Genomic DNA, 26,091 nt, shown 5'->3' on the forward strand with positions numbered 1-26,091 from the left:
GTACCTTGTACAGTATTTACTGCTTATATGTGGTGTATGTGGATTTAGTGCTAGAGTATGAGTGACATTCATCTTGAACTTTGGTTCATATATCGCAATGTGAGAATGGTTTACTTTTAATTTGCTCAGATCCTTCATTTTTTGCCTCATAATATTAAATTTGTGACTGTTTATTCATTGTGAGAATTTTTGTTATTCTTTAAACTGGATGATGATGTGCATGTTTAATTTAATTATGTGTGAAAGTATGTGCCAGAATGTGTACTAGTGGTCTCTCATGTGTTTCACTGTTACAGGATGCACTAGATGAAGACTCAAAACACAAGAGAGGATTCTTCCGAAACTTCAAGCTACCTTTCAAAAGCAGACGTGTCAAATCTCTCAGGGGAACAGATGATCTAGGAACTCGGTATGTTGTTACTTATTTTATAGTGGGTGATTTTGCTAAAAGTAGGCAAACTGCAGAAAACAATCACTGAGGTGATAAGTAGCAGAAAAGATCACGTCGACGTAGAGCCAGAAATCTGTTCCATGGTATGTACAGCCACTTGAAGGTGGAGATAAAAGATCTTCGACAGTGAGTCTTGATCAGCACCAGTCAGGTGGCCCGCGCAAATTTTCATTGTCGTCATTAACTTGTACAGCTTATGGTGGTTTGTATTAAAATATCCTCACCTGGACAGGAATGTGTGTGTGAGTACAGGTTGTGATGTAGATGACATATGAAAGTTTAGGTCTGACCATGAGTCAGGCACTGACAGCCACAGCAGTTAAAGCAACTGCTTGCGTAAAGGGTTCAAGTCTTGGTCTGCCACTTACCCCATTACATTTAATCAGTTATGTAAGGCAATGTGACTATTTACAATTACATGTCAATATGTGAAACAGAGACACAGTTGTTTCATAACAGGAAGCTTTCAGGAGAACCTGCAGAATGTCAGGTAAAGTGTTGTTTGTATTTGTAATTCACTAGGTGTCAGAAGTAACTTTAACTGCTGTTTCCCAGTGAATAATCGGAAGTGTGACACTAACTCAGTTTCAGAGAAACTGTGGATAAAAAATGGAATTTATTATTTTCCAATTCAGAGAACTATGTAAATTGCTTGTGAAAAGCTATAGTATGCAAGTAGTCTCATGTTAGAAGTCGTATTGTTGAGTACCGCAAATAGTTGTCAAAAATAAAAGTAAAATCTGTTTATTCTGTCTCAAATTAAAAACTCTGAGAATGAAATGTAAACAATATGGGGAGTAGTTAGAAGAAAGCTGCAAAGTTTATAAACGGACAGGATGCTTTAATTATTGAAGAAAATGACAGTTGACACTTATTAAGGCAAACAAAACAAACATTTGTTATTGTCACTACCTAAACACAATAAAGGAAATTGATCCAGTGTGTTCAGAAAAAAATTACTTAAGCAATAAGAAGAAACTAAATTATAAGCATTCAGTCAACTTAAGATTGCACAACCTTCTGGGGAAAACATGAAACTAGTTTTTGTTTTGAGACTAGTAATTATCATACAGTTGATAACATTTCGAGCAAAATATGTATTCTGCACGCATAGCTGCTTTTCTCATGTATGTATGTTGCATATAAGTTTCAGAAGGCATATTCCTTGAAAGACAGAAGTATGGTGTTTTTAGTATACTCTGTCACAAAAGGACGTTATGGTGACATTTTTAATAAAGGTTATGTTTATTTATTATAATATAATTGCCTGAAGAAAATATTATGGAGATGGAAGAGGAAGTAAATGAAAATGAGATGCAAAATGTGTGAGAAGAATTTGGTGGAGCATTGAAAGACCTAAGCCGGAACAAGCCCCCTGGAGCAGATGCCGTGTCCTCTAATTGGTTCAGGTAGTTGGGAAAGCTAACCATGACAAAATTATTTCAATTTATGTGCAAGCTATGTGACAGATAATATATCTTTTGACTTAAAGAAGAGGAGTGTAACAATTCAAATTCCAAATAAGACAGGTGTGAGTATTACTGAATTATCAGTTTAATAAGACATGGTATCATGATGTTAATAGATATTATTCACATAAGAATGGATAAATTGATAGAGACTATCCAAGGGAAGATCATTGGGTTAAAATCACTCCACTCCATAACTACCACGGTGGCAGTGGTACAGCAGATGTAATGTATCTACAGATACAGAAAAAACAGCCTTAGTTGTACAAAATTGGTTAAATTTATCTTCACGTGTGACGTATTTTGCCTGTCTTAGGCATCATCAGACAATCTTGGGAAATTACAGACTTGTGTAAGTATAAATTCCTATTAAAGACAATAATAAATTAATTAAGAATAACAGAAGGAAGACAAACATTGTTTGAACTGTGAAGCATGTGGCCACATTTGTATTCTAGAGGGTGGCTAGGGGTATAAATTTCAACTCATACAATTTTTGCACCATAACTGAGCTTACCAAGAAAAACTCTTGCTAATCGTGACCTAGACATTGAACGTAGTCGAAAGTCCCATAAAACTGGGAGGTAACAGCCAGATAGCCACAGTCAGTGCTTCATTAGATCATTGGCAAAGTTCGTCCTACTCATAACCGATGCGTCACATGTGATTAAGAGCGCAAGAGAACTGGTACGAAATGTTGAGATAGCCACTGTCAGTGCTTCATTACTTCACCTAGAAGAAACTTAAAAAAAGTTAGTCATAGTAGGAAAAAGAAAGCCACCGAAGAGTACAAGGGGTACCTAACTTTAGCAAATAGGCAAATTCAGTGAGCAGAAAATACACCCATATAACAGCTAGGCCAGTATACCTTTGGCAAATAAATGGGCACTAATAAGGATAAAGAAACACCTGAAAAGTTTTGGTAAAAATATGAAGCAACAAAGCCATAAGCAACGCTAAACTGGAAAACTGACTGTAATGATGGTGACTTACACATGAAGAAACTGCACAATGAACATAAATCTGGTCTGTTTACAATACTGTGGGCATGCGCTGTCATGCTGGCAACTAGACTGCCAACCAGGTGTCAAGGTCCTGTGGAGCCTTAGTGAGAAAAGCCTCACAAGGTGTCATCCTAAAACTTAACTGATTTCTAAGACTTAAATAGAATATCAGTAAGTGATGTATGTGGCAGCCATAATTTAAAGATACACATCAATACATCAAAAAAGTGTGATGTTTCGAACAGACTTGTTCGTTTATTAAATTCAGAGATTTGAAAAAGATATGCTTAGAGATTTCAGACTCTTCCAATAAATTCGGTTTCTTGCCTTTGTTAGCCACACGAAAGATTTTAAGATTTTCTAAATGTGGACCCGATGGCCAGAAGGTGCTGGACAAAGGGGAAAAATTTTTTCACCTGACCATTTATTGTCAGTAGATGCTCATTGAAGCTAACCCTTTGCATGCTTTACTGTTTTCCTTTTTCCTACTGTCATTGCCTTTTTTCTTGTTGCTTCTGCGTGTTGTAATGAAACATTGACAGTGGCTATCTGGCTGTTTCCTCTCAGTTCTGTGGGACTTGCAATTACATTTGATATCTCAGTCATGGTTAGCAAGGGTTTTTATTGGTAAGCTCAGTTGTGGTGCAATATCTTAAGAGTTGAAATTTATGCCCCTCACCACCTCCTAAAACAAAAATGTGGTCCTGTGCTCCATAGTCCAATAGATGATTGTCTTCCTTTTCTTATTTTTAATTCATTTATTACTGTTTTTAATACAAATTTATACTTGTACTAGTTTGTAGTTTCCTCAGGTTGTCTGATGGTGCCTAGAACAGGTGTAACCACCATGTGTGAAGATTAAATAAACTGATCTTGTGCAACCAAGACTGGTTTTTTCCTGTTTTTAAAGTCAGTTTTGGTTCCAGAGAGGTATAGAAAAACTTGAGGCTGTACTTATCATTTAACCTGTCTCAAAAGACAGAGTTAAGAAAGGCAAACATGGCCCAACTTTGGCAAACCAAGCTAATGCCCGTATGTTAAGAACTGCTGAAATAACCTCTAAAGCTGATCCAGAAGCTATAAGATGGCAGCCCCATTACTAGACTTGATTTTTGTGTGCCAGTAAATGGCTGGAACATTATAACTTTATGCTTTCAAGTCTTAACAGGGAAATAATTGGATCGGCCAACATATTACTGATTTAGTGGTAAAAAAGGACCCAACATGTAATTTAGAAGGCATAGCCAATAAAAAAAAAAAAAAAAACAGCTAGATGACATATTGGCAAAAAAAGGAATTGTGCAAGAACAGCTCTGTTAGGAATGGCTGAGGTGGTGGGCAAACATGTTGAAACAAATTATTCCGGCACCTTTTCTGAAATGAAACCATTTATTGGCAGAAAAACCAACAGATGTGAATTGAAATGGGTAGCGTGAGTCACGCTTGGGGAGATGAGGGTGGGCCAAGATGAAGTGGTGGGCGAAACATAGTTCGCAGCAAACTTAGGCGAAGTTAAGAAGAGATGATGATGTTCACAACTACAGAGCATGTGGCAGAAAGCGCGTTTCGGCCAAATGGTGGCAGGGTACCTCCAGTAGGGCCACATGGCTTGCTCCGCCTTGATTGGTCAGGAGCCAAGAAAATCGTTGGGGCGGCATGGACAGTTCCGAAGTGCGGCCTGGTCAACTTCGCCTAAGTGACGTTACCTCGTCAGCACACAAGGTGGGCGCGTGATCGAGATTGCTCACCTTGGTGCTGACTTGCTGCTGCCAGACCATGGGACGAGAAAATTACAGGCAGCTGAAGCTACCGGCTAATGCTTGACCGTAACAAGAAAATGAAATAAACCTTTTGAAAGAAAATAGAGATAGAATCCCCTACTATCCGGCTCAACCTTACACTCCTCCCCCTTCCGTAGGAGCAGAAAACGTATGTGATTTCGCTTAATGCAATTGTTATTAAATGTTGACAATTTTAGTTTGCAAAGACAAAATAGACATTATTTGATTGTTAAAGGTTTCCACAGAAGACCGCAGGGGCCTTTAATGACTGTTGAGAGTAAAGACTTTTAAGACCTCTTAGGGGTCACAAAGGGGTTTACACACTTCAACAATATTATATTTACACAAGAACAAGGAATAAATGTTATAAAACATCAAAACAAAATTACAACAGTTAACACCTGTAAATAAAACACATTGGAAAGTAATAGTTTGAATCAGGAGTACACGCCAAGCATGTTTGTCTCTTAAATGAATTTAAAAACAATTACATATCACCACTGAAGTTACACGCAAGGCTGAGTGGCGCAATGCGGTGCTTTGCATTGTCCTCGGCAGGTAGCGCACAAGCTGCCGGCTCTAAGGGGGTGTGGTTGTGGTCAAGCCCATCCACTGGAACTCAGTGCAGTGGAGTATGAGGGGAGGTTCACACGTTTCAAACACATTTAAAAGAGCTAACCCTAGGGGAGCACTTCACTATGCTGCATAAGTTTTCACATTAGTTAATAACACAGTTGAACTCTTAAAACTAAAGGAGGGGCGATATTCACCATGAGGCTGGGGTTCTGGAACTATAGGAGGGGATGGTCGTAACCATTTGCAAAATCCCTTTTTATACAAGATCCATATCAGTACAATAATAAAAATAGCAGTGACCAGGGTTACTGTGACACTGGGTATAATAGTTGTATGTAGATTAGTGAGTGTCTGCCGTTCACTTAAGTGTGCTAACAGGCGATCGTAAGAGATTTGTCCTCTCTCGTGTTTTAAAAGGTCATTGATTGATGTTTAAAGGTGATCATTTGAAACATTAGATAAAACAGGTAATTCAGTTGACAAAGGAACCCCTTATGAGCTTATAGGTAGAAAAAACATAGGTAAATGGGCGTCATACCGGCATGAAAGGTTACAAGTAGCGTAATAACATTGCAATAGGAACTGTCTGCTAAAAATCCACTGTTTGCGATTTCTATCTCGTATGTTTGCGACTGGAAATTATGTTCATAGCCACAAAGTGTTAATATCGTAGGTTGGTTTAATGCGTGTGGGAGGTTTGTGCTAATGGTCCTAAACCGGGGTTCTGCTAGGCGAACTACAGTTTGCGAACAGGGTGGCAATTGACACTTTCTCAAGAAAAGGCTAATATCACGTCCCGTACGGTGGTTTTGAAGGGCGATTTAACGGCACATGAAATTATGAACATGTATGCATTCATTCAACTGATTTTGGGACATCGTAGTATACTTTTGGCGATCTGGACTAATGACGAGAATGTCTGCTGTATTCCAACATATATACTGTCTGGTTGCTGACCACCCAACAGGGAACACATATGTCTTGTAACACTTGATCTGACAATTCGAACAGGCATGGGGTATAAGTATATGGAACCCTAGGGTGCTGGCATGTTTTAATAACTCAGTCCTACCCATAGCATGGTTATCGGGTAACATAGATTCATGTATGGGCAATACTAAACACATTGGTGGTGGCAAATTGGTGGTAAAATTCTGCAGTACTTGAATAAATTGTTTGGGAGGTAAAAGTTCTGAACTCAGAATTCCTCACAATCCTAATTGTATTGTGACACGTAAATTGACAAGTAGCAGTTGGATAGTCTGCATTTTATGTGATAGTGTTTGTATGGCATCAGATGCTTCAAGGTTTAGCGTAAGATTGGATACCTCGGCTTGTGTAGTCGCGAAGTCCCATTTTACAAGAGTTCTTAAAAGATTCATATTGGTGAAGTATCATAGCTGTAACACTGCATATTTGCCTACTGGCTGGTAACAAATTGTCTCCAATGTGCGTTAATCATACCTGTTGGCAGAACAACATCTCATGGTTCTGTTGAGTAAATGTGTCGATTTGGCTGATTTCTTTGTTCCAATGTTGGACATCTTTATGATCAGGGACTCCAAACACAGTTTTTAGTATGGTGCCTCTGGCATTGAACCAGGCTCGTTTTACGCATGGGGCTGGTATGTGTTGAAGATGATCAATATTTTGCCTAGGATCACGTAATAACAGTAAAGCTTTCTTCTGACCCGTTTATACAAACAATTATTCATATCCTAACATTTGATCGGCAGTTTGTTGCAACGCCAGCTCTACCTTTATGAGGGGCACAGTATGAAATACTGTGTTAATCACTAGATGATGTGGAGTGTACCATAGACTTTCAGGTTCCTCAAACATGATGCCTTACGCTAGTGGGTGGTTTGTAAACGATGGGGCACTGGAAACCATACAAATAGCTGACAGCAGAAGTACCGTATTTACTCGAATCTAAGCCGCACTGTTTTTCCGGTTTATGTAATCCAAAAAACCGCCTGCGGCTTAGAATCGAGTGCAAAGTAAGCTGAAGTTCTGAAAAATGTTGGTAGGTGCCGCCACAACTAACTTATGCCGTTGAATATATGTAGTGCTACACAGGCATGCTTTGCAGGCACATAGATAAATACTGGCGCCAAAACCTCTGTGTCAGTAAATAAATTTAATAAAAAAAAAGGTGGAAGACGAGCTTTTCTCTCCGGTCCGAGTTTCGACCACTGCGTTTTCATACATTATACAATGAAGTAAATACAAATTCCGTATTGTTCATCTTCGAATGTAGCAGCATTTCAATGTACTACGAAAATCCGACAGGCAAGACTGTTTGGGATGTTTGTCAGTATGGCCAACTCTACGTTCTGAATTTTTTCCTACTTGTGAGAAGAGATGGTTGCTAATAGGAACTTTTATGAATTGTAAATCTCATGCAGTATTCTCTTCACCATAAGAATAATATGAATATAAACATTTTGCCATGTATTCTTTCATGTTTGCTGCTATCTCATTTAAATCCTGTCTGCCTAATAAACTGCGAAACTAGAGTGAGACAACAGCAAACGCGGAAGAATATACATTATCATGTCATCTTTTTATTCGTATTATTCTTATGCCTAATAGTGATACAGTCAGAAATTAAGCACGGCAATTGACTAGATTTTTAAATCTAATGTGACTCTAATCTCTGTGCAGAATGTAATGTAGTAAAGAGGCGTCTGATTTTCAAACGGAGAAAAATTTTCGCTAAACTCTCGTTCAGAACATCTATCATACACAGTCTATTATTTGGTTCTTGTTGGTAATTATCAAAGAAAGCAGCAGTGTAAATAACAAGAAATAGCAGTCTCTTGCCATTGTTTCGCTAATGAGACGATTCCTCTCTCTCTCTCTCTCTCTCTCTCTCTCTCTCTCTCTCTCTCTCTCTCTCTCTCTCTCTCTCTCTCTCTCTCTCTCTCTCTCCCTTTTTAATTGTAAGCGGCGGTAGCGTGCACAAAATCAGGTGGTAAACTCTCATTATCAGAATGTGACAAACAATGCATGACACAGTACAGTAATGCATTTTCAGCTTAGAGTGACGTAATCACCTATAAAAAAAAAAAAAAAAAAAAAAAAAGAGAGAACGGCACTTATCAGATCTAAGAAAAATAAGCAATCGGTTCAAATCAGACGAAGCACGTGAAAAAGGAAGGGTACCCAAATAAATATGGACGGAGCGCCTGACGCATGGCAATGGCTACTTGGTAAAGCTCAACTGCTAAGCTTACGACTCGAACCAAATTACTGTAGCTGTATCGTCATTCATTTTACCTAAATTGTGTCTCATATTACAATGGACCAACTTTGTTTCAATTTGGTGTGGCCTAAAACTTTTCTCTCTCCTTGAATTTCCAGTCTCAAATTTCAGGTGCGTCTTAGATTCAGGAATTTTTTTTTCCCCTTGATTTCAAGTCTCATTTTTCAGGTGCAGCTTAGATTCGAGTCTGGCTTAGATTCGAGTAAATACGGTATCCTCTTTATGATGAGGTGATAGTTAAGGACAAAGAAGTGGCAAATGTAATAGTCCAGGTAGCAGAGCACTTGTGCCCACGTAATTCCAAACTTCCTAAATCTGGAAAGAAACAATGGTCTGAAATCCTGGCAGTCCAGAATGGCGAAAATACGTTGAAGAACAACAGAAAAAATGCCAATCATGTGTTTTATTACCTTGAGTGTAGAGTAGTGAATGGAGATAGATTGTGCATACCAATAGGTCTTGAAGACATGGTTCGAAAGAGGTGACTGAGGGTTACAAGGAGAGCTGATCTCCCTTTATATTGGGGAACAAACGTATTTGCAGAAGTGAAAGCGAAGTATTTGCTGAGCAACGAGTTGGGTCAGCGATTTTTCAAGTCAGTGGCCGTTGTGCTTCGAACTACACAGTATACAAAGTGTTTGACCTGAAAGTTGATGGCGATAGCACTAATAATGCGGGTAGGGGTCAGCGCGGCAGCTACATCCGAGCGGCACGTGGCAGGTGACTTCAAGGCCGATTCTCGTGCTACATGGCTGCGCTATGCAGGAAGTAAGCAGCGGGTCTAAGAACGATAGGGAAATAAAGCATACTGATGCTGTTTACTGTGCTGACTGTACATCACACTCTGTTACTTGCAGAACAGAAACTCCCCATGTTTCTGGGCTCCTGCACCCGATGAACGTATTTATGTGATTCAGAGTGAGAAGTGACAAATATAAATTTCACAAAAGGGGTATAATATTTCTGAATAAGGATAGATGAGCGCAATTGATATGGTTTATTCAATGATGATCAACAAAACAATAATTATAAGGCATGTAATTATGGGTTCATGCACCCAGTGAATACATTAATTCGTCTGCTAGGTTCGGGTTCCTGCTCTCGGGCACGAAAATTGTGTCATTGAATGTCAACATAATTGAAAACGAGAAGAGAAAAACAAAACTTGGCGAGAATCTAGAAACTTCCACAGTGGTAACAGAAAGCGTAAGGGATCGAGTTAGAAAAAATTAAGTTGAGTGTAATTTCTGATGAGCTTTTCCTTTATGAAGGCACATCATTGACACAATGGTACTGCCTACTTAACCGTTTTTGCGACCACGTCACAAGACAGTGGGTAGGGTTGAAATCCTAATGGCCGCTCACTTGGCAGGGAGGGCAAGGCTTGCGGTTTGTAAACAAACTGCATGCGGCTATCTTGCCTGGCATTAACCACATGACTTTCTCTTTTGCATTTGGTATACAAAAACATGTAGCATCATGAACACTTACCTTATTGTCTCTCCAGGAGCATATTAAGAAACAATAAAATAGCACTTAGGGAGGGCTCCTTTTACTTTTAAAGTAATATATTTGATGTTTAACATGAACTTAGCTATTCTTGTTAATTGAAGCCACTGTCTCTCTAGCCTGGTGTTCGAATTGTTTTTTCTCTTTTTAACATTGTTATTATGGGTTTCTGAGCTCTTAGCATAAACATACACATAATGTGGTGTATCCCAATCCGTAAGTAGGGTATGCCAGGTTATCACTGATCTTATGCCAATGGCAGTTACAAATACGTGTTACTAACATGCTTTAATGGCAGAGCTTTAACAGTTGTTCCTGTTTGCCATTCACTAAGTCAACATGTGAAATGTCATTCCTTTTGAGATATAAAAGATTGCTTGATTCTCACTCTGTGTGTTCTACTGACAAGGGCAACTTTTCCCCTTAATTCCGTTACTAGTGAGTGATTGTGTTTCCAGCTCTTTACCGCTACGACAGCGTTACTGGAGACATTGAGTACTGCAAGACAGAATAATTACGAAAAACTCCCATCCCTTCCCATTAACATATGACATCATAACTTCTATTACAAATGGTTGCCAATACTTATGAATACTTACAAATATCATGCACAACTTAAATGAATACATTGCAACGACGGCAGTTTTCTGCCAGTTAATTCTCTTGCTTAACTAAAGACTTTTCCAATAATATACATGGCATGCTGGACCTAATCCTTGGATCGATATATGTGTTTTGACCTTAGAGCATATCTAGGTTGCGCTATGGGTGGTTGCACTACTTTCTTTCTTGTCTTCTTGGCTGGGGCTACTTGTGTAGCAGGCTCTGCTTTACTGTCAAGTGGAGGTGGCTCAGAACTCTTATACAACTTTAACTTGTCAAAATGAATGATCACTGTCTGGTCTGCTAACTGAATTTCTGCATTTACTGGTGAAGTAAGCCGCATGATGGGGTATGGACCTTCATACATAGGTGTAAACTTCTTCGTTGTTCCCTTCTTAACTACTGGATTGCGCAACATCACTACATCCCCTACCTTGCACTCGGCCATTATTGTTCTCTCATTATTCTTTTCTAACTGCTCAGCCGTAGCTTTTTCATTGTTTCCTCTTACTTTTTTCCAAATAGCTTTTAAACATCATGCCAAACCATTCACGTCTGTGGATCTAATCCGTGGGGGAAGGTTGTAAATTTCAGAAGATAAATTCATGGGTCGGCCATATACGGCCTCATAGGTGGAGTATCCAGTGACCTCATGGACACAGCTATAATATGCTGACATGACGTATTGGACGTACCTGTCCCAATCAGAATGATTTTTATTGACATAATAAGAAAGCATACATGTAACTGTGTGGTGGACTCGTTCTAAGCATCAGTTAGCCTTAGGGTGAAATGGGGTCATTCTCCACTTTTTGATTCGCAGTAGTTGACAAACTTCTGTAAATAATGCTGACATTAAGTTTGTGCCTTGATCTGTAAGTACAGCTTCAGGACTTCCATATGGTAACAACAAGTGGGTGAGAAATGCTCGAGTTTCTGCTACAGTTCCTGCTGACATGTCTGGTATGGGGCCAAGAATTAGGAATCTGGAAAAATGATCTATAATTGACAATATGTATCAGTTACTCTGTGGTCTCAAAGGGAAAGGACTGACAATATCTGCCGATTCTAGTCCCAGAGGCAAGTGGCTTCTAGCACTTGTTGCAAAGGTAACTTTGTTCGAGGCAGCAGTGACCTCCTAACACAGGGCAAACAATTTTTTATGCACTTTTGCACATCTCGCTGTCTGCCTTCCCAGAAAAAATGGGCAGCTATTTGACAATTGGTGGCGAGAAGACCATTATGATATGCTTGCCGTCTATCATTACATAGTGCTATTATCTTAGGACGTAATTCTTTCGGGATTACTACTCATTTACCCAGTGGGGTTATTTGATACAAAATTCCATCTTCGACAGAAAATTCGGTCAAAGTTCCATACCTATGGCATTCAACATCTTTTTGCTGTGCTTCCCTTAGCTCTTCAATAGAAATATCATTGGCAACAATTGCTGTAACCTGGTTTAACACATCAGCATTTGATGCAACTTGTGTGGTTTCTGTTTCACCTCGTATTCAAATTCGCTCAATTTTAAAGCCCAATGAGTTCATCTGCTTCTGGGATCTTTCAAGTGTATCATCCACTGTAATGCAGCATGATCCGTGATGACAGTAAAAACTTCCTCCTGTACAAATAGCATCGAAAGTAGGTTACGACAAACATGAGTGCTGAAAGTTCCTTCTCAGTTGTACTGTAATTCAATTCCACTTTGTTAACCTGTCGAGAGACATGACCAATTGGTCGCTCTTCTCCATCGATTTCTTATGACATAATCTGAGGCATCTACCGACAGAATAAACGGTTTTTCAAATTCTGGGTAGGCTAGCACAGGAGCTCTAGTCAAAACATGTTGAATTTGTTGCATCACTTCATCACATTCCTTGGTTCAGGTGAAACTAACTCCTTTCTTCAATAGTTTAGTCAGGGGCTTAGCAGTGGTAGCATAATTATTCACAAAACGTCTATAATAATTTGCATGGCCTAAGAATGACTGTAATTCTTTGTTATTTGTTGGTGTTGGAAAGTCCTTTACTGCTGTGGTCAAACGGGGTTCCAGTCTGGTGTTCAGCTCAGGGGCAAAGTATTGAATTAACTGCAAACAGTAATGGAGTGCATTTCATCAACTTGTATCAGAGTCTCTACTCTGAAGTCTAGCAGTGACGTTCCACACATGGATCACGTCTCCACTAGCATTCTGCAAAGTTTTCTGTGGGTGTGTCCATACATCTGATTGGCTTTCTCATGTTCATCTTGCTAACTGAATTACTTAACAGTAACTTTCATAACTATTGCTTAGTGTCTTCTTGTTCCCACCTCCCCCCTGCAGGTCCGGGGGTTAGAATAGGCCCAAGGTATTCCTGCCTGCCGTAAGAGGCGACTAAAAGGAGTCCCTCCCCCTCAAGGGGGTAGTTTGCACCTGCGTCTGGAGACGGACGGTTCCACAACTTATATTTGTGGTCATTTTGGATTTCACTTATTCTGGTTTCTTTCTTCCTTTGTTTGGTTCCTTTCTTTGTCCTTCTCCCTCTCACTGTCTTCCTTACTTCTTCTCCTTGCCTTCTTCTCCACCCTCTGTTGTCTGCCTTGGCGTTTGAGATAGTCTGTCCTTTCTTTCCCTATCTCCCTTCCTTTTTCCTCTTCTTTCCTCCCTGTGCGTGCCTGAAGGCCGACCCACGCGTTCGCACGCGTAGCCGGTAACGAGGTTACGCGTAATTTCCCGCCCTGGGTAGACTAGTATGGCCCGCAAGTACCCCCTGGTAAAGGCCAGGCCCGGGAAGGGGCGATTGCCTGAGCTGACACCTTCCGACCATGCCGATTGGTCCCTCCGTCCGTTTCTCGGGAGGTGTGACCTGAGGTGGAAACACTCACCTAAGGCGGGAGTGCCCTCTGAGAGGGTCCCCACAAGGAAGGAGCGTGCCATCGGAGACGCTGGCAATCATGGCAGATTCCTCCGCAATGGATTTCTCTTCTCCTCTCTCAACTTCTGCCCAAAAACGGAAACTTGAGCAGCCACCAGTGACAAAAAGTACTGCCGCCTGCCTCAAAGTTCCTCATAGTTTCTCGATCTGAGGACGGAAAGGATTTTTCATCTGTCAACCCTTTTGTTATCTAGAAGGGCATAGATGCCATAGCCGGATCTGTCAAGTCTTGTACCAGGATGCGTAACGGTACCTTGTTACTAGAAACTGAGAGCACCTGTCAGGCACAAAAACTGCTTCGGGTCACACTCCTGTACACGTTTCCTGTCCAGGCCGAAGCTCACCGCACTTTGAATTCGTCGCGTGGTGTGGTATATACTAGATCGCTCGTCGGATTGACTGATGAGGAGATTCAGTCTTTCCTCGATGAACAGGGCATGACGGCTGTCCATAGGGTCATGAAGAAGGCCAACAACGACCTTGTACCGACCTGGACACTTTTCTTGACCTTTGATAGTGTTCAGCTGCCGTCGTGCATCAAAGCGGGCTACGAGGTTAATTCTGTTCACCCCTATGTCCCGACACCTACGCGCTGCTACCAGTGTCAGCATTTTAATCACACTCGCCAGTCTTGTTCTAATGCTGCTAAATGTGTCACTTGTGGCAGGGATGCCCATGAGGGTAACTGTCCACCTTCGTCTCCTCTTTGTGTGAACTGTCAGGGTGACCATTCAGCATTCTCCCACGACTGTCCCATCTACAAGGAAGAACGCTGTTTACAGGAAAATCGGGTCAAAGAGAAAGTGTCCACCTCGGCTGCTTGCAAGCTGTTTGCTAGTAGGAAGCCCATGCTGCTCCCAGTGGGGAGGTACAGTACTCTCCTCACCTCTCCTTGGACTACCATGGAGGTGGTGACGCAGACATGCGATCTGACCTTCAGCACTACAGTCGTCCGTTCGGCCAGTGCTAAGATCGCCCGGTCAATGTCTCCTCTTCCTCCCGTCACCCCTAAGACACAAGCACCTTCATCAGCTTCTGCCAAGACAAAGACCCAGAAATCAGATAACAGATGCACAGGCCTTAAAGAAGGAACCGTCCCGTGCAGACTTCTTACGTACCTCGAACTCCCAGCCATCGACCAGTACTTCCACTAAACGACCTTCCAAGAAGGCTCATAGAAAGCAAAGTTCTCCTTCTCCGCCACGGCGCATTTCTTCTCCTGCGCCACCCAGTGGTTGCTGCCCCAGGCCGTCATCCGTTTCGCCTGGCCGCACCACTGGTAGCCGAACATCTGGCCGTTCACCGGTGGAGGAAGGTGGAGGAAGCTCCCCCTCCCGTCCATCTTAACAAGATGGTCGATGAACCTATTGAACCAATGGATGATGACTGTCCGCCTATTGATAGCGGTGGCAGTGCTCGCTCGAAGCCAGGCCCTCAGTGGACTTCGAGGTGACCCCTTCTTGCTTCTCCTTTTTTTTTTTTTTTTCTTCTCACGATGGCAGTTCTTCGTTGGAATATTTGCGGCATTCGCTCCAGCGGAGAGGAATTAAAGTTGCTGCTATGCTTGCACTGACCGCTCGTCGTAGCTCTTCCGGAAACAAAGCTACGCCCATGCGATCAAATTGACTTGGCTCACTATGCCTCTGTGCATTTTGACCTACCCCCTGTCGCAGGTATTCCGGCTCATGGAGGGGTTATGTTGCTGGTCTGGGATGATATTTACTACGATTCCATCACATTGCACACCGGCCTGCAGGCAGTTGCCATCCGAATTACTCTCCCCACTTTTACATTTTCCATTTGTACCATTTACACTCCATCGTCGTGTGCCGTTACCAGGGCAGACGTGATGCAAATTATTGCTCAGCTACCTGCACCATTTTTGTTAACTGGAGACTTCGATGCCCACCATCCCCTTTGGGGCTCTCCAGCATCCTGCTCGAGGGGCTCCCTGTTAGCATACCTTTTCAACCAACTTAATCTTGTCTGCCTCAATACTGGCGCCCCTACTTTTCTTTCGGACACATCTCACACCTATTCCCATTTAGACCTCTCTATATGTACTACCCAATTTGCACACTGGTGTGAATGATATGCACTTTTTGATACGAATTCGAGCGACAACTTCTCGTGTGTTATCCATCTCCAAAGCAGACTGGGGGCTCTTCTCTTCCAGGGCGACCTTTCAGGGTCAAACCTTCGCAAGCTGCGATAGGTCGCACACCTCACGGAAGTCATTCTCACTGCTACTGAATATTCCATCCCTCACACTATTTCTTCTCCATGTCGCATACCAGTCCCCTGGTGGTCCGCAGCATGTAGAGATGCTTTACGTGCTCGCCGAGGTGCTTTATGCACCTTTAAACGCCACCCTACGGTGGCGAATTGTATCAATTATAAACGATTACGTGCGCAGTGTCATCGTGTTATTAAAAAAATCCAGCTAGGCTGCTTTCACAAGCACCTCCAACAGTTTTAGTCCTTCTTCTCTTCACTGGGGTAGCCTGCGCCAGCTATCTGGCACTAAGGTCCACTCACCAGTTTCTGGCTTGACAGTCGCGAATGACATGATATCCGTGTGGCCCCTGAGGATGTCTCCAATGCCTTCGGCCGCTTTTTCGCAGAGGTTTCGAGCTCCACTCATTACCACCCTGCCTTCTTCCCCCGAAAACAGGCAGAGGAGGCTAGGCCACCTAACTTCCGCTCCTCGAATCATGAAAGTTATAATAGCCCCATTCACCATGCGGGAACTCGAAAATGCACTTGCCCGGTCAAGGTCCTCCCCTCCAGGGCCTGATTCTATTCATATTCAGATGCTGAAGAACCTTTCTCCTGTGAGTAAAGGTTTTCTTCTTCGTACTTATAATCGCATCTGGATTGAGGGTCATGTTCCCACATGCTGGTGCGAGTCTATTGTTGTCCCGATTCCTAAGCTGGGGAAGGGCAAGCACTTGCCTTCCAGTTATCGACCCATCTCGCTTACCAGCTGTGTCTGTAAGGTGATGGAGTGAATGGTTAACTCTCGTTTGGTTTGGCTGCTCGAATCTCAACGTCTGCTTACCAATGTACAATGTGGATTTCATAGGCGCAGCTCTGCTGTTGACCATCTGGTTACCTTGTAGACCTTAATTATGAATAACTTCTTGCGGAAGCACCCAACTGCGGCTGTGTTCTTTGATTTGGAGAAGGCTTACGACACCTATTGGAGGGCGGGCATTCTCCGCACCATGCATACATGGGACCTTCGTGGTCGCCTCCCTCTTTTTATTCGTGCCTTTTTAATGGATCGACAGTTCAGGGTACGTGTGGGTTCTGTCCTGTCAGATGCCTTTCGCCAGGAGAATGGGGTGCCACAGGGCTCAGTTTTGAGTGTTGCTCTCTTCGCCATAGCGATCAATCCAATAATGGATTGCCTCCCAGCTGATGTATCAGGCTCCCTTTTCGTGGATGATTTTACCATCTATTGCAGCGCACAGAGTACATGTTTCCTGGAGCACTGTCTTCAGCGTTGTCTTAACTGTCTCTACTCCTGGAGTGTCGCCAATGCCTTCCGTTTTTCTACCGAGAAGACGGTCTGTATTAACTTCTGGCACTACAAAGAATTTCTCCCACCTTCCTTACGACTCGGTCTCGTTGCTCTCCCATTCGTGGAGACAACAAAATGTTTAGGTCTTACATTTGACAGGAAACCTAGCTGGTCTCCACATGTGTCTTATTTGGCTGCCTGTTGTACCCGTTGAATTGGGCAAAAGTTACACAAATTTTGGCAAGAAATACGGAATTTGACAAGAAACATGGAATCTGTCGAAAACAAATTTGGCAGAAAAAACATTTAATTTGGCAAAAAAAAAAAAAAACACCAAATTTGCTGATTAACTAAAATTATATTTTACTGTTCAATGAAATTATTGGTAATATGAGGAAGGGGGAGTGGGGGGGGGGGGGGGGGGGGATGGAAGTCTGAGAGGGCAATGCCATTTGTAGACATAGTACTGAGTTCTCCCGCTACATGTGGGTAGTTGAGACATTCATGAAACAACTGTGTGACAACGTCAGTGTGTAGGTGAAAGTGCGAGCATGGTGTTGTGTTTCTCTGACTGTTGGTGTGTCCTGCAAAGTTGTTATACCAACTTGAAAAGAACAAAGGATGTTTGTGAAATTTTTTTCCTGCCTTTAAAAAAAAAATGCTTCAAGAGGCTTTCTGGGAGGATGCTATGAGCCCATACAGAAGGTTTTGACTGGTTTGGTTACTTTCAACATGGTGAGTTAAGTATTGAAGACAAACCTCATTCTGGATGCCCTGCAACATCACAAAATGAGGAAAACATTGAAACAAAGCCACCAAAAAAAAATCAGCAAGTATTTTTGTTTCACAATCAACTAAATTTCAACAGACAGGCTTGAATTGGATTGCATGCCATCGAATTTTGAGTGAGGATTTGCACATGAGACTTTTGCCACTAAATTTCTTCTGAGCCTTCTCACACAGGAGCAAAAAACCATGCACATGAATGTATGCCAGGACTTGAAAGCAGACACCAAAAGTGATTTAAACTTTTTGAACAAAGTCATTACGGGCGAGGAGAGTTTGTGTCATGGGTATGACGCAGAAACCAAGCAAGCGTCAAGCCAGTGAAGAACTCCCTCTCCCCCAGACCAAAATGTTGGTGGAATTGTGCACTGGTAATTCGTACACTCTGGTCAGACTGCTAACCAGCAGTTTTATCTGGAAGTTTTAAGATGACTGCGAGAGGATGTTCATAGGAAATGCCTGGGACTTTGACGATCGGGTCACTGGTTCATTCATCATGACAATGCCCCTTCACATACACAGCCTTACAAGTGGCCCACTGTGTGGAATCTCAAGAATAGTCTGTCATTCGTCACCTTCCGTATTTGCAAGATTTAGCACCATGCAACTTTTTCCTATTCCTGTGAATGAAAAAAACGCTAAAAGGAAAACATTATGAAGATGTGGAAGTGGTAAAAACAGCTTCACAAAGGGAATTGGATGATATCAACATTGAAGAGTTCCAGACATGGTTGAAACAATGGGAAGAAAGACTTGACAAGTTTATCGCATCTAATGAAGAGTATGCTGAAGGAATTTTGTAGAAAGGTTCATGAATAAATTTTTTATAACAAATATCCTCTTTTTATTTCCCCTTCCCCCTCGTATATCACTGGAAAGAGTAAGCCATGTAAAATATTTAAGAATGTGCATCTGAAGTGATGTGAAGTGGAACGAACTCTTAAAACAAGCTGCAGAAGAATCAAATGCCAGGTTGAGGGTCATTGTAAGATTCTTAAGGAAATGTAACTCACCTATGAGGAAAGGGCTTACAAGTCACTTCTTGAACTGAGTCTTGAGCTCTGCTAGTCAGTCTTGGATGCATATTAGGTAGGATTAAAATAGGAGTTAGAAGAGAGCCAATATGTAGTGGCATATTTTGTGAAGGGTTTATTTAGTAACCACAAGAGTGTTACAAAATACTCGCCAAGCCACAGTTGCACAAACTTGAGAGATTCTGTTCAGTATATTACTTCATCCCACATGCATCTTGTAAAATAACCATAATAGGAAACTCGGAGAAAATAGAGCTCATACAGAAGCTTGCAACAGTCATTATTGCTCCTCACCATTGTGAATCGAACAGGCCAGAGGAAGTCATAGTGTTACATGAAGTATCCTCTGGCATATTCTGTAAAGCTTCTTGTGGAATAAAGATGTAGCTGAAGATAATGCCTGGCCATTCAAGTGTGACTTTCTGGATGGCTGCCTACAACATGCATCTAAAGTGGTGGGGTTGCTCTTGGGATTTGGAGCCAATTTAACATCCACGGGATGCTCTTGCATGAAGGATTGTAGCCCTAACACTGCAACCATGAACCATATATGACTGCCAGAGGACACTTGTTCAACAGTGGAAGCTATTGCCATAAGCCATGCTGAAGAGTTTGATCTGGTTTATGTAGAACTGTATTGATAGTCTGAATGCAGTGGTGGAGGAAAATAATACTCAGTAATAGTTATCCATTGGCTGTAGCCATTTTTCTGGTGTATCTTATATTCCTGGTGCAGGAAGAACATGGAAATGCTTTCATTCCAGTGTAACTGTTGAAGAGGGATGGCACAATTTATTGTCGAAAGTCCAGAAATATATTCAGAGAAACTACACGTCTATTTCATTAGGTTCACTAGTCATCCAGTGGGCTCTCAAAGTGTAAAAAGATAAAAGAATCCCCATTTTATTTTTTACTAGGATTGAAATTTGTTTGCAATTACTAGTGACACAATACAGTGGTGCTTTATTTATTCTTTTTATTAATTTTATTGTTATTTTCAGCTATGAATCGAGTCTGAATGCCACTGAAACTGATGGTTCATCACATCGACTGCGAAGAGGACTTTCTGAAGAAGCTCGGCCACTACACTCTGGTATAGTGAATCTTTTGTTTTTAATAGATTCAAGTAATTGCTTAAGTGTCGTCGTTATTGCACACCAGCTGTAACATAGTACTCAGCATTGTCTCAAAGTAATACTTATCTAGCTTATACATTCCAAAAATTGCAATATACTGGTGTACCAGTATTTATTTTATTGCTTTCATTCATTTTGCTATTAGTTTTATTAAAGAATAGGGATTTTATGTGATATGTGTATTTTACATATTCTCAATATATTGTGAGTTCTACAGCAATCAATACACTTTAGAAATAACATATTGTTTTAGTCTAAGTCACATATTTTTATTTTATCTACTGACTACTGGTTTTGGTATGCAATACTATCCTCGGGCCATCCCCTGGCATGCATTCATCACACTCGCTTCCCAATTGGAAATAAGCATGATGACTGCATGCCAGGGTATGGTCTGAGGGTGGTAGTGTATACTGAAACCGTTAGCCTGTAGACGAAATTAAAAAAAAAAAAAAAGACTATAGACTAAACCATACATTATTTCTATTGTGAAATTTGGTTTCTTTTCTAATCCTGAATTAACAAACTTCAAATGTGGAATGGTAATTGGAGCTAGACACATGGGCCATTCCATTACAGAAGTCGTTAGGGAATTCAATGTTCTAAGATGCACAACATCGAGAGTGCCGAGAATACAGAATTTCAGGCATTACTCCTAACTAACAAGTTCGATGGCTGTCACTTAATGACCGAGAGCAGCAGTGTTTGCTTGGAGTTGTCAGTGTTAACATACAAGCAACGCAGCATGAACCGGGTCCTCTGGTCCAACTGAACCAATCATTGATGAGAAGTGATTATGTTTTGCTACTTCGAGACCATTTGCATCCATTCATGGTCTTCACGTTCCCAAACAATGACGTGCCATGTCACCAGACCTGTTTGAAACTGGTTTGAAGAACATTGTGGACAATTCGAGCAAAAGATTTGGTCGCCCAGATTGCATAAGATGAATCCCATAGAACATTTACGGGACATAATCAAGAGGTCAGTTTGTGCACGAAATCCTGCACTGACAATACTTTTACATTTCTGGACAGGTAAAGCTTATTAGGGAAAAATATTTCACTAATTATTTGTTATACTGGACAGCTAATGTCCAACAGAAAGGAAAGTAGCATTGATGTACCTCAGAGAAGCATATAGATTGTCACATACATTCAGTAGTAGTATTAGACTGTGTGCTTACAATGCTGTTATCCTTAGGAAAGTAGCAACAGTGAGGAAATCGCAAATAAGGATGGGAAGATTTGGACAAAATTTTGTCTTGATATGAATGGCTGCTCTCATTAAGGTTACACTGAGATAACAGAAGTCATGGGATGCCTCCTAATACTGTGTGCAGCAACTCGACATTGCATGGACTCCATGGGTGATTGGAAGCCCTGCAGAAATATTGAGCCATGCTGGCTCTATAGCCATCCATAATTACAAAAGTTTTGCCAGTGCAGGACTTTGTGCACAAACTGGCCTCTCAGTGATGTCTCTCAAGTGTTCGATCTATTCATCTTGGGCAATCCAAGTGGCCAGATCGTGAACTATTGTGGCCTGGTGATATGACACATTATCATCCATAAAAATTCCATCATTGTTTGGGACCATGAAGTCCATGAATGGTTGCAAATGGACTCCAAGTAGACAACATAACTATTTCCAGTCAATTATCGGTTCAGTTGGGCAAAATGACCTAGTCCATTCTATATAAACACAGCCCACACAGTTATGGAGTCCCCACCAATTTGCACAATGCCTTGTTGGCAACTTGGGTCCATGGCTTCATGGGGTCTGCACCACATGTGAGCCCTACCATCAGCTCTTACCAACTGAAATCAGGACTCATCTGACCAGGCCATGGTTTTCCAGTTGTCTATGGTCCAACCAGTTTGGTCATGAGCCCAGGAGAGGTGCTGCAGGTAATGTCATACTGTTAGCAAAGGCACTCACATCAGTCATCTTCTGCCATAGCCTATTAATGACAAATATCACTGCATGGTCCTAACAGATACATTCTTTGTTCATCCTACATTGATTTCTGCAGTTATTTCACAGTGTTGCTTGTCTTTTAGCACTGAAAATTCTATGCAAATGCCACTTCTCTCACTCGTTAAGTGAAAGCTGTCAGCTGCTGTGTTGTGTGTGGTGAGAGGTAATGCCTGAAATTTGGTATTCGGCACTCTCTTGACATTCTGGATTTCAGAATATTGAATTCCCTAATGATTTCTGAAGTTGAATGTCTCATCTTTCGAGCTCCAACTATCATTCAACATTCAGAGGCTGCAAATCCCCGCTGTGCGGCCATAATCACGTCAGAAACCATTTCATATGAATCACCTGAGTACAAATGACAGCTCCGCCAATGCACTGTCTTTTTATACCTTGTGTATGCGATACTACTGCCATTTGTGTATGTGCATATCTCTATCCCATGGCTGTTGCCACCTCAGTATGTATAATGCAGGATAATACCCACACACAGCTGCCCCTCCCCCAAAGTGAAAGAACCCAGTAGTAATCTGCTGCAAGGTTAGTATTAAACTTCCCGGAGCCTGCTACATTGTTTAAATATTTAGGGGTACTATCAAATGGCAACGGCAGTAGCGGAGAAGGCAAGAAGGGTTACACGTATTGCAAGAGTTCTGGGAAAGCACAGTGTATCTGTAAAGGAAAAGACATATAAACCACTATTATAACCAGTTCCAGAGAACTGCTTCAACCTAAAGGAGAATCTAGCCCATACAAAAATATAACAGAGATGCATATGGAACTTAAAATGGCATTCGTTACTAAATTAATTGTTTGTGAAATTGATGATAATAAATTTCTTAATTTTGTTTTTAATGCCCACCATCTAGTTGATGCTTACTTATAAAGTGTATTTCCTAGAAATCCTAGTAAGTTAGCATATTATATCCAATTCAGATGTATTGACATTAGATATGAGAAGGTCAACATGACAACTTGAGATACAGAGCAAGCGGGATTCAGGGGTTTTGATTTCTTCTATTAAAATTAAACAGAAATAAAATTGCTTTTTTGGTGGGAGGGGGGGGGGGGGGGGTCGAGGTCGATTTGCCAGGTGGAATGAAACCTACCAGAAGCACATGGGAAAAAATGGAAACACTACCATTGTAAAAGTAATATTGTCAAGGTAGGTGGTGTTGTGCCAGAATGTTACATACTTAGTAACAGTAAGACAAGCATGTGAAGAAAGGAACAGAAAAATGGAGACAAATATTTGAGTTAAAGTACGAAATTGAAAAGCAGATCAAATTATACAGCAAGGAACAAAGTAAGGAGGGTAAATGGCAAATCAAGGCAAGTGAAGTGGTACAAAGTAAAGTAAAAGTAAATAAGAAAAGTAAAACAAAAAGCAATCTTGTCATTTCCAAGAAAAGTGGCTTTGAGGGAAGGAAGAAGAGCAAACACACAAACAGCTATATAAGAAATATTATTAAGGCACTAGTGACAGTGTGAAGGAGGAGATTAATGTGTGGAAAAAGATGAGAGGAAATATGAACATAATGGAAGTAGAAGAGAAGACAGCAGTGGCCAGTGCTAAAGAAGAGAGTCTTGTTTATCGGGGAAGGAAGTGTCAAAGAAACAGAATTATGCAGGCATACACAGGGCAGAGCAGGGGCAGTATAAAATGAGATTGGTAGGGGATCATGGGAAGGAAGCAAAGGAGTTCTCAGTAAGGGGGAATAATAATGAGATGATGTATCCCCATATGTTCTTAAGAACATCCAGTACAGATCAAAAGAAAGCAGCCCATGATTAGGGACAGCAGGATATGAGGAGTATGCGAGGAAGTATGTATGAAATACATTGGGAATTCATTGGCATAGTTTTGGTGCTGGTGGATTACAGATGGGAAGGTATGGTTTGTGGCTGGTAGTACTCATTTAGTACACTTTCAGTACTGAAACACCCAAGTCAAATGTGTCATGTTTAAGTATGTGCTCAGACATCGTAAGTACATTCAGTCTACATGTGCCAGTTTACATGAATGAAAGTTTGTTTCCATAGATATTAATGTCACTGGCAGGAATACAAGTGTTCCATTCCTATGATTGGTATTAAGCGCTGCAGTACCCACAAGGGAGTGTAAGAATTGTGTTGATGCTTTCATGCATTGCTCGCCCATCAACACCTTATTTCAGTAGAAAAGTATTAATATGTATCCATAGTGTTTCAGGGTATGTTGATGTATGTTAAAAGTATCAAGTAATAATACTCCAAGCAGTTTGAGTGGTTAACCCTACTGAAAATTCTTCTAAACTTACTTATCTGAAGGAGGAGCTGTCGTACCAATACCGACCTCTTCCACAAAACACCACCTTGTAAGCAGCTGCAGCTAAAGAGTATGTGCCGTACAAGAAGAGAGTTTGTTTTCTTTACATACCACTGTGTGGAGTTCTTGACACTAAGGCTTGTAAAAACTTCAGCAGCCAGCTGCTCCATCCATTGCTTGTTTGTTTGGGTTATATTTCACATGACATGCTGTGAAGCCCTAGCACCACATGACATTAATTGTTGAGCTGCTGAAAGGCTAGGCATACACTCAATAATAAAAAACCACAAAATATCCTATTCATTAGTAATGTCGTGATTACTTGATGGGTGTAGGTGTGCGATAGTTTATCAGCCATGGCTGATCATCAGTTGCCACGTAATACCAGTCAGTACAATACCAGTCAGTGGTAGTTCCATTGTGAGCACTTGAAGTTAGATACTGCGATAACAGCTCCTATACCACCCTGGTCAATGTCCAATGAATGACACTGTTTGGCAGGGACACAAAAGTGTTCCATTCCCATGATTGACATTAAACACAGTTTATTCCAACAATATTATTTTGTGATTTCTTTGTGTGACTGGCTACAAGTGTATGCTGTTAAGTATTGTGTTTTAAAATATGCTTCTAAACCTTACGAATAGTTTATGTCTCACACATTCTTTGTCTCTCTTATTGATCACGTCAGTTCTAGCCATGCTACATTGATTGATTCTGATAATACTGCACCTTAATTTAGAGATTTTGTATGTTTTAGATGCTACAGAAGATATCCTAGCAAAGTATCGCCGTAAGCCAAATGTCGCTGGGAATGCAGCTTCAGCCGAGCAGATTACTGATTCAACTGTTCCTTTAAAGCACAAGGAATCCTCAGATGAACGTCTCAACATAGATCCAAACAACATTGAAGCTTCTTATGCATTTACTGATGCAAAAAGGAAACTGAGGATAGTACTCAGTACAGCTGATGTCCAGCATGTATCTTGGTCGCCAGAAAAACTGACAGCTCTTGTAAGTTTTTGGCAGCAAATCTTAATACTGTCTATTAATTTCTTAGTAAATGAGACCAAAAATAACTGAACTCAAAGAATTATGCCGGGGTAAGAAGGGATTCATTTAACTGCTGAACCATCTTTACTAGCAAGGAACAGTCGTCCAAAATATAGATAATAAAAAGAAGAAATATTTTTTGGAAATTCTTTTTTTTTCACCACTTGGGAGTAGACTTCTGATTAATATAGTAAGCTAAAGTGAAGTAAAGTACCAATGAAATAAATTAAAAATGAGAAGCAGTATTAAAATATACAGAACGTTTTAGAATGAATGCCAAATACATTAACAGAAAAAAAAATCCCAACACCATGAAGGAGTTCTGCAACATAAACCAAAGTTGGTAGGCATGTTTCTATATCTGAAATATGATGGCTATTCAGATCTCACACTGGTCGCATAAGAGTGGTGCTAGTAGTGCCACTGTGAGGATGCAAATCATGTTTGCTTTAAATACATGCTGTAATGGTCATGAGTGTTAGCTTTGAGATTGGACATGGTGAATTGATGTTAACCGAGAATGCCTTTAAGGTGACAAAGACGCCACTTTCAACACCTCACTGGGTTTGAACGAGGTCATCTAATAGGGCTACAAGAAGATGGATGTTCCACATGTGGTATTGCAGAAAGTCTTGGCAGGAATATGGCCACTGTACGTGATTGCTGGCAGAGGTGGCCACAAGAAAGT

At 41.1% G+C, this 26,091-nt stretch overlaps 1 protein-coding gene across 4 annotated transcripts in view; it reads left to right on the forward strand.

Annotated features, from left to right (window-relative positions):
- The window catches only part of LOC126297885 (GTPase-activating protein and VPS9 domain-containing protein 1), a 280,670-nt gene that overhangs the window by 190,734 nt on the left and 63,845 nt on the right, over window positions 1–26,091 (forward strand). For all 4 annotated transcript variants that reach the window (XM_049989182.1, XM_049989183.1, XM_049989180.1 and 1 more), the window contains exons 20-22: window positions 297–409; window positions 19,928–20,019; window positions 25,111–25,364. In XM_049989182.1, the coding sequence (XP_049845139.1) occupies window positions 297–409; window positions 19,928–20,019; window positions 25,111–25,364 (459 nt within the window). The remainder of the gene's footprint in view (window positions 1–296; window positions 410–19,927; window positions 20,020–25,110; window positions 25,365–26,091) is intronic.

Source organism: Schistocerca gregaria, chromosome X (genome assembly GCF_023897955.1).
Source record: "Schistocerca gregaria isolate iqSchGreg1 chromosome X, iqSchGreg1.2, whole genome shotgun sequence".
In the NCBI taxonomy this organism is placed as follows: domain Eukaryota; kingdom Metazoa; phylum Arthropoda; class Insecta; order Orthoptera; family Acrididae; genus Schistocerca; species Schistocerca gregaria.